This window comes from Brachionichthys hirsutus, chromosome 22 (assembly GCF_040956055.1).
Source record: "Brachionichthys hirsutus isolate HB-005 chromosome 22, CSIRO-AGI_Bhir_v1, whole genome shotgun sequence".
Classification (NCBI taxonomy): Eukaryota; Metazoa; Chordata; class Actinopteri; order Lophiiformes; family Brachionichthyidae; genus Brachionichthys; species Brachionichthys hirsutus.
In genome coordinates, this window is record NC_090918.1 from 1,371,089 (window position 1) to 1,386,142 (window position 15,054).

The 15,054-nt window shown below is 43.3% G+C and overlaps 1 protein-coding gene across 1 annotated transcript; it reads left to right on the forward strand.

Moving 5' to 3' along the window:
- The first annotated feature begins 1,827 nt into the window (after positions 1-1,827).
- Positions 1,828-12,961, forward strand: LOC137910853 (cyclic AMP-responsive element-binding protein 3-like protein 2). The gene is made up of 12 exons (XM_068755268.1): positions 1,828-1,841; positions 8,613-8,856; positions 9,206-9,408; positions 9,591-9,669; positions 9,920-10,122; positions 10,263-10,409; positions 10,533-10,591; positions 10,715-10,783; positions 11,262-11,361; positions 11,532-11,661; positions 12,204-12,435; positions 12,774-12,961. Exons 1-12 carry the CDS (start codon positions 1,839-1,841, stop codon positions 12,847-12,849), a joined length of 1,545 nt encoding a protein of 514 aa, XP_068611369.1. The 5' UTR covers positions 1,828-1,838; the 3' UTR covers positions 12,850-12,961.
- Positions 12,962-15,054: the final 2,093 nt, after the last annotated feature.

Genomic DNA, 15,054 nt, shown 5'->3' on the forward strand with positions numbered 1-15,054 from the left:
CTCAAGATTGCGTCAGTGTGAGGGTGGAGTCTTTGTCGATCAACCCAAAGAGGTCTGTGTGTGACGCCGTTGTGGTTGAAACTATAGACGCAAATCAGGAAGTCTAATGGCGTGACGCTCAGAATGTGTCAATTGTTTTTGCTATTTTTAGACTTTGAATGCGCGGCATTGCAGTCTGGTTGTTCTTGTCAATCTAGTTTAGCTGAAAGGTGCCAAAAAGGGCAGCGACTGACTCAGCTGGTTCTCCATTGGTTCAATACCAATTTTCGTTTATGACATTATAGTAATTTTGATACTGCTATTATTTTCAACAAGTTTTATTCTCCAACTCATTTTACAGAAGATGTGATGCCATTCATCTGTTGTTTTTAATGCGTGTTCTTTTTTTATTGATTTTCCTTTTAATTAAATGTTGATTCTATCATCTTGCATAGCTATACTATAAAATCCAGACAATGTAGTATTGATCATTTACTGTTTTGGAATGAAATTAGTTTTTATCTCCAGGACTTACATCCTTCTAGCAGGGACAAGTGGAGTTTGACACTGTTGTTCCTTTTTCACCCCCCAACTATCAGCCAATTGATTTCTTTTTCTGATCACTCTCAGACCTTCGGCGCATATTTATTTTTGCAAAACGTAATAATTAGGTTTGCCTTAGTTTAGTGACGTAGTTGGCTTTAACCCTAAGTTGAATAATAGTGTCCTCATTGTGCCGTTGCCCTTCTGAAATAATTACTTGTATAACGTTTTGCTTCCAAAAATCATGATATTTCTTTTTGGTTTCTTGCACTGAAAGTGCACCGAAGAGAGCAAAAGAGAGAGAGAGAGAGAGAGAGAGCACATTCCTGTCACAGAGTTATGGAAACATTGAGAGAGCTAACGAGCCAAAAATTGAAACCTCCTGCATGCACTTGTGTATACTTTCCTTGGCGTGGTGCTCGCCCAGCACACGGCGCGCTCTCTGGGCTTGTGGTGAGACGCTGTCCTGCAGAGGAAGAGCGTTGTCTCTCTGTTTGCTATGCACAACTGTGTCTGCTTGCATAACGCGCAACATGCCTGCAAATAAAGACTCACCTCTGCAGATAAACTGACCTCCGGCTCTTTCATGACATCACAAACTCAAGTGCAAACACACACACACAGAGAGAGAGAGAGAGTTTTGGAAGGGCGGCTGAATCCGTGTGCTCACAGTGCAGAGCCTGTTCTCCTTTGGGGCAGGGCATCCTGCTCGCTCGCTGCCTCCGTCTGTCCCTCCGTGGATGATCCATGCGTCCACACCCAGCAGCACGGTTTTATACAGATCATATTTGTGCCGCCAGCCTTATTTAATTGCCTATCAGAAGTCAGGGGTCAGTCATATTCACATTCCAGGACAGCCCCACTATCTATCACACAGCTCAAACTGTTTCTTGCTGCCCATAGAAAAAGTCAGGAAATGTTTGATGCAAACGCTGCAACGATGTCTGTTAGTTGGCTCCCAATGGAACGTGGACATTCTTAGTTATAGAGTAAACATATGCAATAGAAGTTAACACAGTTCCCAAACACTTGATATGAAATATCTGTGACAGTCTTTGGTCAAACTAGCAAACAGATGCTTGCAGGACAGCACAGCAAGTTTTTTTTACAATATGTCTCCTTTTAAAGGAAAAACTTTTAGAGTGAAAGTGGAAGTGCTGATTTGTTCATGCTCGGTTCAGCAGCCTGGCCTGCTAATCCATCTGTCTGTCCATTGATCTATTTCTGAAAGTTTTCTTCTTGTTCCCTGAACTTCTGTCCCACTGATTCCATTTTTCTCTCCTACACAGACATGGTCGATTTGTGGATCCAGCCCAATGGTACGTATCTGCTGCAAACGGGACCCATTGTGTTGTACCTAAATATACTTCATCAGTTCTTTACTGCACAAGCATGCAGTATCCATTACCAGCATACGCAGGCAAGTCAACGCTCTGGAATTAAATGCTAACCATAGTGGGTAGACCAGACATGGGCAAACCCAGGCCCGGGGGCCATATGCGGCCCGTTGGTCTTTTTAATCCGGCCCGCCAAACTTGTCCAAATTATGTCATTAAATAAAATTGTATAATAATTAAACCTCATTCGTTTGACCTTTTCCCTGTAATGCTACCTGTAAAAGGCCAAATCCTTGAATGCAATAGCTTTCATGTGTCATTTATATTAGCTCACACAAACACTCCATCCATCTGTTCTTGGTCCGGCCCCTATGTCAAGTTTTAGGACCCATGGTGGCCCGCGAGTAAAAACGTTTGCCCACCCCTGGGGTAGACATTCGATTTGGCCGATTGAACAATATCAAGTACGACATGGCTCCCTTCAGGGTTGCTTTAGTTGACCCACTTTCGGCTGCAGAAGATGACAGTGGTCTCCAGATGGCGTTGCACACGGAGCACATATACTTTGTTCTTTTTCAACATCTGATGCAACTTGTCTCTCGACTTTGAAAGTGGACTCGGACTCGAATTCGCTGCAGACAGGAAACTGTTTGAGAGCAAACCGAAGGTAGTAATCAGTGTGAGAGGGATCATTATGGAAAATCCACAAGTCTCTGTGGCAAAGCTAAATGTTACCCTGTCTGTCTCCACATTTTGTCTCTTTTTTGATTTGGCTTTTCTGCCCCCCCCACTCCCCCCCTCCACCCCCTACAACCAACCTCTTAGTTTGCTTTAGGCAGCAGAAAAGCTTTAAATGACTGTGTGTGAGGTTAGCAGGGCGTGGGTTTAATAGCCTGCCTGGATGCAGTTTTCTGTAGTTGCGGCCTTGTTAAACAGAGCAAAGCCATCTGCAGACCCTCTGAATCAGCAGCGCTGTATTTGGGCTGTGGTCGCTGCAGTGGCGTCGGTAGGTGCGAGGCTTTGTGCGGCCCTGCTGGAAACATCCCAGCGTTTTCCTGTGAACTTCTAATGAAACAGTTCGGGGTAGGAGCTGCAAGACTGCCTAAAAGCTTTGATGTTTTTTTTTGTTGTTTTTTTTATGGTTCCTGTGCCTCACAACCGGGCTTGTGGGTTCAGTGTGCTACCGGGAGCAGTTTTAAGACAGAAGCCTCTCCGTCCACCTTTCAGCCCTCCTCATCCATCACTCCTCCAGCGTGAGCTGAGAGTCGGGACGAGTCCCCTCCTGTCCAAAATGCCTGACATTTTGCACTGCTCCCTTTTTCTCTTGCTGAAACGACTCGTAAAACTTTTGTCATTTGTATTTATACATTTGTTGTTTTGGCTCTATGAGTGCTTTAGAGTCCTCGCCGCCCAGTTGACTGGGCGGGTCGCATGCGATCGTCCTCTGGTCCAGCTTTTGTTAGCACGCTGTGCAGAATATGCTAATGACAAGTCCGGCTGAAATTCATCACCAAATGCGCCAATCACTCATTATGAAATATGAAAACTACTACCTGCTACTTATTAACTTACGTTAAAGAAGGCACAATTAATTCAGAGTTAATTTAACACGAACAAGCTCAGTCATGTGTGTGTGTGTGTGTGTGCGTGTGTGTGTGTGTGTGTTTGTCTATGCCATGAGTCAGACATGTTTCTACTTGGCAAGCCTTAAGGAATTAAGATCAGGCGCATGCACGAACAAGACTTTCTAGAGTGCTTGCATTTTCCAGGGATTAAAATCCTCACTGTGGCGTTTTAAGCAGGACCTACACCCAGCCAGTAACTGCGGTGACCGGGGGGGGGGGACAATGACACATGTCTTCATCACCCAATCTCTATGTGAAAGATGCTTTCATCCACAGAGGAGGAGTGAGACAGAAGGAGGAGTTTTTTTTGTTGAAGGGAGAAGATCTAAAAAGCACACATGGAATGATGGAAAAACACTGAGGCGGAGAAGAGTCAGGGAGTTCACTAGTGTGTGTGTGTGTGTGTGTGTGTGTGTGTGTGTGTGTGTGTGTGTGTGTGCGTGTCTCAGGATGCGAGCAGAGGGAGAGACGCTGGAGGACAGCTGTGCTTGTGTGTGACGCAGTCATCCTTCTGACAGCTGTGTTTGAATACAGGATGTGTGAAGCACACCCTGATCTGATGGAACGCTCACACACTCTAAATAATAAAATAATAAATGTCCACAAGAATGACTTTAACTAAATTGTAAAGGGACACATGAAATACAATGGGCCAATGTTACTTATGCTTATAAACTTTATAAAACCATCCACACACAACAACGGTGTACTTTCTCGTGTGTTGCCATGTTTACAAAAAAATTAGAAACTAGACAATTAGAATATCTTTAATCATCCCATATGTACTGATTGCAAAAAATTTGCATTGCAATGTAACTTGCATTTCATTTTAATACTGAATTATTAAACTTGTTTGCAAGTTAACGTGATAAAAATCGGATTCTGAATAAACAGTCTCGCTCCATCTGGCCGGTCAGTGTCTGTTTGATCGTGTTCTGAAACATTGGGGGTCAGTTTGACAAAGTAACACCGGAAACTTTGTGTGTGTGTGTGGGTGTGTGTGTGTGTGTTTGGCCTTTGGGACGCTGCAGGAGTCAGATGCGAGCTATTTCACAAGCAGAGGGACCCAATAAGGGGCCGTTTTCCATGCGTCGTCTTCTGGGTCTGTTTGTCGTTATCGTCCATACATTTATCGGCGCAGCTCTCCACCAATAGACTGACTCACACTTTTGAACTTTGACATCTTTACCGCACGTTATAGATTTTTTTTCCGTGACACTTTCTTTTCCTGCCATTCCTCAGCGTACATTTGAGTCTTTTGAGCCTTCTTTTATTCAAGCTTTTAGAGCTTTAAAGGCTCCGGTGTGATTTTTGTTTGTTTATCTGAGTGTATTCTTCTTGTTGGCAGTGGGTGGATGGTAAACACAAGCAGCCCCACAGGATACTCTCTCTCACATCCTGTTGTTTACATCCACCCCCCCCCCCCCCCCCCCACCCCCCATCACGTGATTTTTTTTTTTGCATACGAAGGATCTCTGGTGAGCTGGTTATATTTAATTTAATGAGAGCTCTAATCTTAAAGGTCCCATATTACACCCTTTTTCCACACATTAACACAGTTCCCAAACACTTAATATGAAATATCTGTGACAGTCTTTGGTCAAAATAGTAAACAGATGCTTGCAGGTCAGCGTCCCTCCTTTCTGTCTCAAACAGCTCTGTCAGAAAAGCCTCTGAAAACGAAGACGAAACTAACGCGTGCACGCAACGCACGTTTTCAGCAAGAGAGATTTATTCCAGAAGCGTTTCTGCACTTGATTACAGAACTACACAAACTACGCCGGGTTGACTGGGTGGTTCATTTACCAGTAGCTCTTTTTGGGTTGATAATGACCCAAACCCTCCATAATCATAGTGTAGAAACACGGGAAAGTGTTTTCTGTTAGCTGAAGACATTCAGGAGATTGTTTGCTGCTTTGTCTTGCATTCATCCCGGTTCCTTTAAATAGAAGAAATCAAGCTGCCCTCATCGAATAGAATCTGGGTCAGGGAGTATGCGATTGTTATCCCTGTGGGAAGCGGCTCAAATCTCCGTTGGTACGAGAGAATCTTTGCAAAGCGAGGTCATCTTCGTGGGACTTCAGGGGAGAACTTGCTGCTTGATGGAGAAAGAATGATGCAAATGCATCTCGAGACGAGCAGCCAGATGCACCCTGTGAGAACCCAACCCTGGCCGGACATGAGGCCTTACTGCTGGGCTCGCCTCCGGCAGATAAGATCTCGACGGCAGAAGCTCTCCAAGGCTTGTGATTTGTCTCCTTATGCTGACACGCAACAACATCGCCCAAGCAAGGACAACAGTTCAGTTCTCCGAGCTGTTTTATCAAGTTCTAACTGTTTCCAGAGGGATTGTCCCGTTGATCTGTCACATGGTAAATAGCGTTTAAAAATAGGTGGTGCAGCATGTATAGCATTTGTTGACTTAGAATAAGCGTTTGAGTTATTTCAGTTAGTTATTTTAGTTAAATTACGATAGAAGACACTTGAAGCCAAGGATCAATTTAGAGCTTGGAATTAAAAAAAAGCCCAAATAAAGATAAAATATTTCTCACTATCATGGTTTTTCTTCAGAGATATGTATTTACAGTAAAGGTCTAAGAATAGTCATGTATGTACTTCTCTCCTTGGTCTTGAAGGTATTTTCATGATTATACTATTGCAGGAGATTCCTTTGCGAGCTGATGAAGGAATCTCCGCAGCGCTGCAGATACCGTTTCCAACCTTGCCATATTTGTATCTTTCACTTCTAAGGTGTGTTGTAACTCATTCATGTGTCACTTCAAAAAACAGAAAAAGAAATTTCCACTAAAGGTATTCTTTGTTGACCTTTGATGACAAATTATGTTTCACCAGCATGACATCTGCTTTCTTTCTATGCAGATGATACCCAATGTTTAATATAAATCTTCAATCAAAAACTGAACGAACGTTGTCTTTGTTTAATACGTGTACCCGGGAAAGTACACATTTAGCTTAAATGTATTAGGTTGTCGCGTTCTGGTTTTGTTTTAGCCATCTTACCCAATGCTACCATTCCTTAGCCGCAAGCCTGCTAATATACGCATTCCTCGCAACCGGGTTTGCGTTTCATCTCAACATGCTTTTATGACATCATTTGTAGTCTTTATCAGTGTTTCTCTGATTCGATGACACCACCAGCATATTTTACATCTAACTTCCGATGGTCGCCTCTCATTGGATGACATAGATATTTATCTGCTACATTTAGGTTTAATCTGAATTTGGGCAGATAACTGCTGTTCATTTCCTCCTCTCGGTCTAGAATTCACTGTGACTTCATTAAAATATTACAATCTGTACTTTCAGTGATACTCTGTGCCTGCTTTGAATTGTGTTTTCAGGCATGTTATTGAGCAAAATATGAGAAAGCCCCTTTCTTCCTGTCACAGTTAGCTGACCTACAGAACTGATTTCTGCTCATATTTCCCAATCTAAAATGCCACTTTTCTCATTCAGCTTTCAGCTCTCGGGGTTTCTGTTTCCCAGCTGGAAAGTGTAGAGTTACGTCTGTGGCCTTAAATAACGCCTCCCTGTCAGGCCACAGAGACAAAGAGGTCTCTGTTAAATGCAATGCGTTACACCCAACCAAAGACGGATCATGATGCCCAGCCTACTGCCCTGCATCACATCTTTTCCTTTCATGCACGCGCTGAGAATAACAGCATAATAACCTCCTATGTCTTTGGCGTGGGGGCGTTTTGACCACTCCTATTTCAGTTTCTTAAACAAGTCTATACTTTGAAATGTCTTTCTCATTTTGAGCCGATTGTTATTTTATTTTAGATTTTTGTCAATTTTAAGTTGTGAAATGATTCGCTTTTTCGGATGGTCTGTCTTTCTCATGCCTGATAATTCATTATCTTACGAAATAAACTGCCACACTCATAAATGATTCTGAAAAACCTTTCATCTGTGAGAAGAACTCTCAACCTGATATGTAATATTAAATTATGTGAAAAAATGTAGGTCATGTCACAAATAAAGTTACTTCATTATGGATGTATTCTCATAATATGACAACATACTGTACATTTCTTAGTAAAATATCTTTATAAAATATCTTATTACAATAATATTGCCAAATGCCCCTCCTCTCTCCGTCCCTTCCCCCCCATCTTGATTTATTTCTCTGTCTTCTCATCTATCTATTCATCCAGTCTGTCCAGTCTTCTGTTGGATTGCTTCTGAACTGTGGAAGGGAATGCAGGCCTGGCTGAATCAACAGCTCACAGCGTCTCACTCCCATGCATGTTTAATTTAAATTCTCATTGGCTGAGTTCTCATGGATGGAATGTATTTGGATGAATGCTGCTCTTTTTCTTTTTTTTCCCTGCCTGGCAACAGAGCCATAACAGCTGAAGTTGCATCAGCAATGTGCAAAAACACGAAGGCAGGAATGGGAAAACAGAAACATCTGTTTTATATTTTCACATTTCACATTAATGATAAAGAAAGGCATCCAATGACTGTCATTCCCTGTTATAGTGTGCCTGGAGAACTGCCAGCCTTTAAGACGGGATTGGTGCTATATATATTTTTTGTATATTATCTGATCATATGACAACAAACAAGAGAATCTGAAACAGAATCTCATAAATAAAGATCAGTTTCATGCAATGTCCAACGGCATTATACCGAATGTAAATGTTGCATTCGTCAGCCAGGCGGCCAAAGAAAGGATGGATGTACGAAACTAAATGTTTTAATAACACTCAAGCATAAAATGACTTTCTTTGAATAAATGTCCAATATATGGTAGAAGGGCAATGGGGGGGGGGGGATTTAAAGTTAGCGGGCAGGAGTGGGAGGAGGGCCTCTTTGCTAACCTGTAAGTGTTTCGCCACGCTGAGAATCACACTTGCAGCGAGAGAGAGAGAGAGACATTGTTTCTGAAAGAAGATTTTACAAGTTTCTAATTGGCTTCTGGATTGTTCCCCATGAGAGACGAACTTAAAGGAGCGAGAGCAGCAAAGACGGAAGCAGCCTCTAATTACAGACCGTAGGAGCAGTGAGGCTTTATATAATTATCCGTCTGTCTACTCCCCTCTCCTCTCCATTCCATTTTGTATTAAAGATATTTAAAGCATGTTCTTTTTCCTGTCTGCAGCATTTCTCCGAGCTCCTGGATGACCTCTCCCAGGAGGCTTTGCTGGGCCAGCTGCTCAGTGACCCCTTCCTGTCTGGAGTTAGAGGCGGCATGGAGACCATGGAGATGGAGGACGGCAGCGATCTGTCCCCTTCCTCGCCTCTCCCCCCTCACATCACAGCGGAGCACAGCTACTCGCTCTGCGGCGACAGCCGTCCACAGTCGCCGCTGTCGCACCTGACCGGAGAGCAAGGCAGCGAAGCAGGTGGACCTTCATTTCTGAGCGGAAAATCTGGATGCAAATAACATTTTGACATTTCATCCATGAAACAGTGAAAGAAAAAAAAAGAATGCAAATAAATGAATAAATAGAGGATTAGAAATGAACTCAAATGCGCTAAAGAACAGAGGAGAACTCCTCTACATTTATTTATTTTACATTTTCAATAACTACATACAATATAGGACACACAATTAAGACGAAACACAAAAAGGATGTAGCAGGACAACAAAAAAGACTTTTTAGATCGAGAGACGTTCTTCACATGTTTTCCGAGGCGCCAGCTGTGCAGATTTAAAGTCGCTAACAGGAGTCCGGCTTTCCTCCTCTGCAGCGGAGTCCGACGGGGAGTGGCCCATGGAGCAGAGCGATGACATCGACAGCCTGCTGTGTGAGGCTCCTTCTCTCCTGCCCACCCTCTCCCTCTCGCTGGCCACGGGTCCCAAAGCACCCGAGGCCCCTGTGGTGGTCCGTGCTGCGCCGGCCTCCCCACCGCAGCCCACAGTCAGCAGCCAGAACCAGGCCAAAGGCAACAAGGTGGAGGCTGAAATCCATTTCAGATGACGTATCTAACATCTCTGACATATTTCTGATTGGTTTATGTTTGCTTTGATTATTATCAGACAGTCAAGCTTGATTGTGATCCTCATGTTATACATCTGATCTCTTTTCATCCTTCTTGTCTCTCTCTCTCTCTCTCTCTCTCTCTCTGTTATCAGATAAAGGAGGAGAGCATAATCCCCCAGATTAAACTGGAGCCTCATGAAGTTGACCAGTTTCTCAATCTTTCGCCCAAAGGTGTGTCTTTAAAACTTCCTTTGCCTCCTTGGTTTTTCCCGTCAGTGATCTGATGCTGCAGCGACCCCTGCAGGACGTTTTGATCATGACTGGAAAAAACAGAATAAGATGCACCCAGATTTTCTATTTCTCTCAAACCTTAAATGCTTTTTTTTTTTATTGAACTAGTCCCTCATATCAAAATGACAGATAAAAGTTTCTGTTGGTGGGACTGGCGGTGAAAGCTTATCCTTCTGCCATCATGTTTCAGGTCTGGAGTCGCTGCAGATGCCTCCCACTCCTCCCAGTTCCCATGGCAGTGACTCTGAAGGCAGCCAGAGCCCCGTCCACGCCCCGCCCGGCCTGTCCTGCCCCACCTCCCCAAGCAGCCCCCCTCCATCCCAGGCCAGTCCGAAGGTGTCGCCTCGCGCCTCTTCCTGCTTGTCCAACTCCCCACTTCTCACTGCGCCCCACGTAAGTAACGAACCTTTCAGTGTCTTTAACATCGACTAGTCTAATAACCTGAAACTGTTCAAATGTGAGTCGGGGGTTAAAATTTGCATTCGTCTAAATGGCTTCTACGACCCCCCTGAATTGTCCCTGTGCTTTTGTAGAAACTGCAGGGGTCTGGCCCGTTGATGCTGACTGAGGAGGAGCGACGCACGCTGGTGGCTGAAGGGTACCCAGTGCCCACCAAACTGCCGCTCACCAAGGCCGAGGAGAAGGCGCTGAAGAAGATCCGCAGGAAGATCAAAAATAAGGTATGTACCAGAAGTCATTCTAAAATTTAGTGTATGTGTGTGTGCGGGGGGGGGGGGGGGGTTAACTGTTACTCCTATAATATTATTTAAGTAGGTGAACAGACTTCTCTCTGTGTGTTTTAGATTTCAGCCCAGGAGAGTCGCAGGAAGAAGAAAGAGTACATGGACACCCTGGAGAAGAAGTGAGTCCTCCTCTTCTTCATTTCTTCATCTATTCATTGCAGCAGATAGATTAACTGACAATATTCATCACACTATCTCGATGAGAATAAAGCTTACCTTGCAGTACTACTGTCTGACCACAGGGTGGAGACCTGCTCCAATGAAAACAGCGAGCTCCGCAGGAAAGTGGAAACTCTGGAGTGTTCCAACAAGTAAGAGTCACTCAGGCCTCGGATATGATGCAGCGCTAAGCGTTCTCTGACGTCACACGGGAATGAACGCTTTGCAGTTTATTGCTGTTTTTTTATTATTATTAATGTTGCCATAATAGCGGTGTCAGTAATAAAAACAGACAATTAAAGATGGGATGATTCCGGCGCGTCCATCCCTTGTCGCATCCGCCTCTCTGTCAGCTCCCACCTCCACCGAGTCCCGAGCAGGCGTTTGTTTTACTGACACGAACACAGTGCAGCAGAAAGGAACAGGCAGGACGCTGCAGGAAACACTGGCTGCACTTTATTATTTCAAAAATCAAGCTGATTGTAAAGCTCCCTGCAGATTTATTTGTTCAGATGTACCACCTGCATAATCATGAGGCTATTTTAATGTAAAATGCGTGTGATATGTCTGTCTAAACGTGTGTGTGTGTGTGTGTGTGTGTGTGTGTGTGTGTGTGTGTCCTCCCACCAGGTCTCTGTTACAGCAGCTGCAGTCTCTGCAGGCAGTGGTGGCAGGAAAACTCCCCAAGTCCTGCAGGGTAGCGGGCACCCAGACATCATCATGCTTAATGGTACTGTGTGTGTGTGTGTGTGTGTGTGTGCGTAAAGAGATTGTTGTGATGAAACATTGATTAAAATATTGAATTGGAAACATCTGCTTCCACCGTTAATTAGCTGGTTAGCACTGATTCATTATTTACCCCCTCTCTCGCTCTCTCTCTACCCCCCCCCCGACTTGTAGGTGGTCGTGTTGTGTTTCGCTTTGTTTTTGGGGAGTTTCTACCCCGACAGTTTAACTCAGCGCTCCACCATCACCGAAATTGGGCTTGCCTCCGAACATGTGGGTGTCAAAGAATCCTACTTAACCACAGGTAAAAAAAAAAAGAAATTCCAGTTTAATATATTGTGATATCAAATGTCATTATTATTATTCATATGCAGCATAGACAGTGCTGCGACGCCCACCTGGTGAATTCCTGCTTCGTCCAGTTTTAAGCCGAACGCGCCTTTTCCTGCTGTTCCCATTGTCACGAAGGTCTAGAAGCCAACTCCATTAAAACACTGCGGATAATCTCGTTACACCCACGGCAATAACAGTCACGGAGACTGATGAAGAGGAGTTGACCTTTCACCGCATCCTCTCTACCACCGCCCACACACATACATGCACACTTGTAATAGGAATAAGATATAATTTATAATCATTTTATGTTTTTTTTCCGTTTCCTCTCCCAACCTGCCGACCGACACAAACAGGCGGGCTCAATATATTATATATGATGAAGCACTTGCACTGGTGTTTTCACTCTTAAAATATTTTAAATTGTAGCTTTATCGTTTTGTTTAAAACACAGAGAAAATGTTACTTAAAATACATTTGTAAAAATTAAATACTTTTCAACTCCCTTTTTAGTCAAGTCAAGAAATCTGCTGTCGACCTTTGAAGAGGAGCAGCCGCACGTCCTCGGTCTGGGCGGAGACTATCCCGACCAATTAGAGGACACGGCCGCTGTCGTCATGGCCGCGTGGCGTCGCTCGGAGCAACAGAAGCTGGCGGTGGAGCCCAAAGTGGAAACGCACCCTCCTTTCAGGAATAAAAGCAACGACACGCAGACATCAAACAAACTTCTGCTGGACCTGCACAGGTAAACACACACACACACACACTGAAATGTACCTGATGTACTGAATAAATAAAATGCAGCTTCATGGGTAGTTCGGGTTAGCAGGTTAACGTAGCATCGCCAGTTTCTCATCTTCATCTTGTTCTGGTCTCAAGCTCGCATAAATGCAGAGAGTTGCGGCGAGAGAAGAGCGATGGAAGAGTTTAGGACTGAAAGTAGGGACTTAGAATGTTGGCTAGAGTGCTGGTGGAGGTGGGTGCGATGCAGGTTCAGGGTAAGGCCGAAGCCTAAAAACAAACTGTTTCAAACCACAGCTGTCCCCGGGAGAGCTGAACCCCCATCTGTTTGTCGTCGCTCAGGTCTCTGGAGCAGAGGACGAACGAGAGCAGGAGTAAAGTCATAGAGCTGGAGCGAACAGTCAACGAGACCTCTTGAGGTTCATATCGACACCCCGCCCCCCCCACATGACCCCCCCCCCCTCACCCATGGTTCAGTGTCCTGGAGAAAACCTCCTGCAGCAATTCCCCCTGCCGATTGTTTCCTGCCGTCTCTGCTTGATCAGATACACTGTAAGGATGAAAATGGACACTGCGAAGGGGCACTGGCTGCCCGAATGTCTGAAGTAAAGTTGCACTGAATTATCTTTACCCGAGTCGGCGTAAACGGTTGTGTCTGTGGTCTTAATTGATCTGGCATGAAACGCTGGTAAAATCAAACAGATCCAGTGGATGCGACAATTGAGTAGGACGCCTGATGATTTTTACAGGACACTGAGGGAGAATCTTTTTATTTATAGATCACTTTTTAAAATAATTGCTCTTTTTTTTTTTTAAATGTACTTCTTTAATATTAAATGTTTTATGTCCCATTCCATTGATGCCCCCCCCCCCCCCCCCCACCTCCAATTTTGATACTTGTGTTCATATTATATTACGTTGCTTTTATTTTCTTATACTCATTTATGTATGTATTGTTCAACCTTCCTGCATCTGACTTCATGCTCCAGATACAGCGAGGGCACGGCTTGTGGTTCCTGCACTCATTTGGAAATAATAAAAAAAAAAGGTTAATTTGTTCAAAAGTTCAAAGATTGCAAAAAGGATTTAGGAAGAAGTAGTTTTGATGCAACTAATGCAGGGCAGTGGATATCATTTGTATCAAAACACCTAAAGTTAAAATGAGATCTACCGGCAGTTGGTCTACTGGTAGTTCGCCTCATATTTGGTATCGATCTCTTGCAGATAAACTGGAGCATTGTTCCATGACTGTCAAATATTTATCTCGTTCAAATATCATCTGCTGGAACCACAGAATTGACTTGCTCTGCTAAATTCTTTTAAGTATTTAATCCCACAGTGCTTTAAAACATTTTCAATGTCACCTCTAAGAGTTTCTATCTCTGATCTATCAGCATACCAAAAATAATTTCTTCCCAGAAATGAAAAAAAAAAAAATCTTATTTTTTATATATGTTGCTAATAAACAAAGAAGACTAAATGTGTGTCTGCAATTTGAAGTTTGTATATATGTATATATATCGGTCTCACATTTCACGCTATTAGGTCAGCAGCTAGAAGACGCATTAATAAATTGATGCACCAAAGTTGCTAAAACTGAGTGTAAAAAGTACATGCAGGTTTTCAGGAAATCAGCGTATATTTGCGTTTCCAGATTTCGATGGGAATTCTCCTCCGGTTGAAACTGAAACCTGCAGCCAGCGTGTTTGTTCATCACATTTCATCTCTATATGCTTCTCTTGTGTAAAGACACCCTCGTCTTGGGCTCTCGTGCTTTCAAGTGAATAAAGTATTTTCCGTAGTAAAAGCATATTTTCAATGACTGTATGTGGTTTGTTCGTGGCGACATTATAGGGGAAGAAAGAAAAGTTCGTGATTTAACTAACGTGTTTTTAATTTGGTTATTTAGAATGAATTATATTCTCCTCAGAATTGGATATGCCTGATCGTTGGTGCCAATTAGCAAATGTTGGCAAGCTATAGTTGGTGAAGATGGTAAACATATCAAAATATCAGAAAAGATCTTGTAAAAAGAAAGTTTCTTGACCTTTGTGCCGTGATGTGAGCCTGATGTCATGAAATTTATAGATAACCCCCTGAGGCGTTTTATTCTTCCTCTCTTAATTCCACTCTCTCCCTCCTGCAAAGGTTCTGTCAGGACAAGACAAAATAGATTAGAAGAAATGCAAATGGAAGAGAGAAATAAAAAGCACATTGCCGGTGGCAAATAGGCCCTAAATGAGGAATATATGAAATATTAAATCGAAATGATGAGGCACTAAGCCAACATTTTGACTCATAAAATCCAAATTATATCAAACCATTAACATGCCTTTATTGTGATGAGTTGCCTTGTTAGATTGTGTTCAGGACATTGTGTTCTGCCAGCCCATCTTTTTGTTCTTCTTTATAATCACAATCTTTCTTTATCACATTTGTACGGCGATCACAATGTTGCATTCCCCCCCCCCCCCCCCCCCCCCCCCGAATCTATTCATTTAAATATCTTTCAAATATAGATTCGGCGAAATAATATTTTTCAATATAAATACCATAGCATTACTATTTTTCATCTTTATTTAACTTTATTCCACAGCAGAGTACCCCAAAAAAACATTTTAAA

Excerpts from the sequence above, each read along its gene's own strand:
- LOC137910853 (XM_068755268.1), top strand. Across the intron at positions 9,670-9,919 it reads TCTCAATCTTTCGCCCAAAG|GTCTGGAGTCGCTGCAGATG; the intron begins GTGTGTCTTTAA and ends ATCATGTTTCAG. Across the intron at positions 10,410-10,532 it reads GCAGGAAGATCAAAAATAAG|ATTTCAGCCCAGGAGAGTCG; the intron begins GTATGTACCAGA and ends TGTGTGTTTTAG.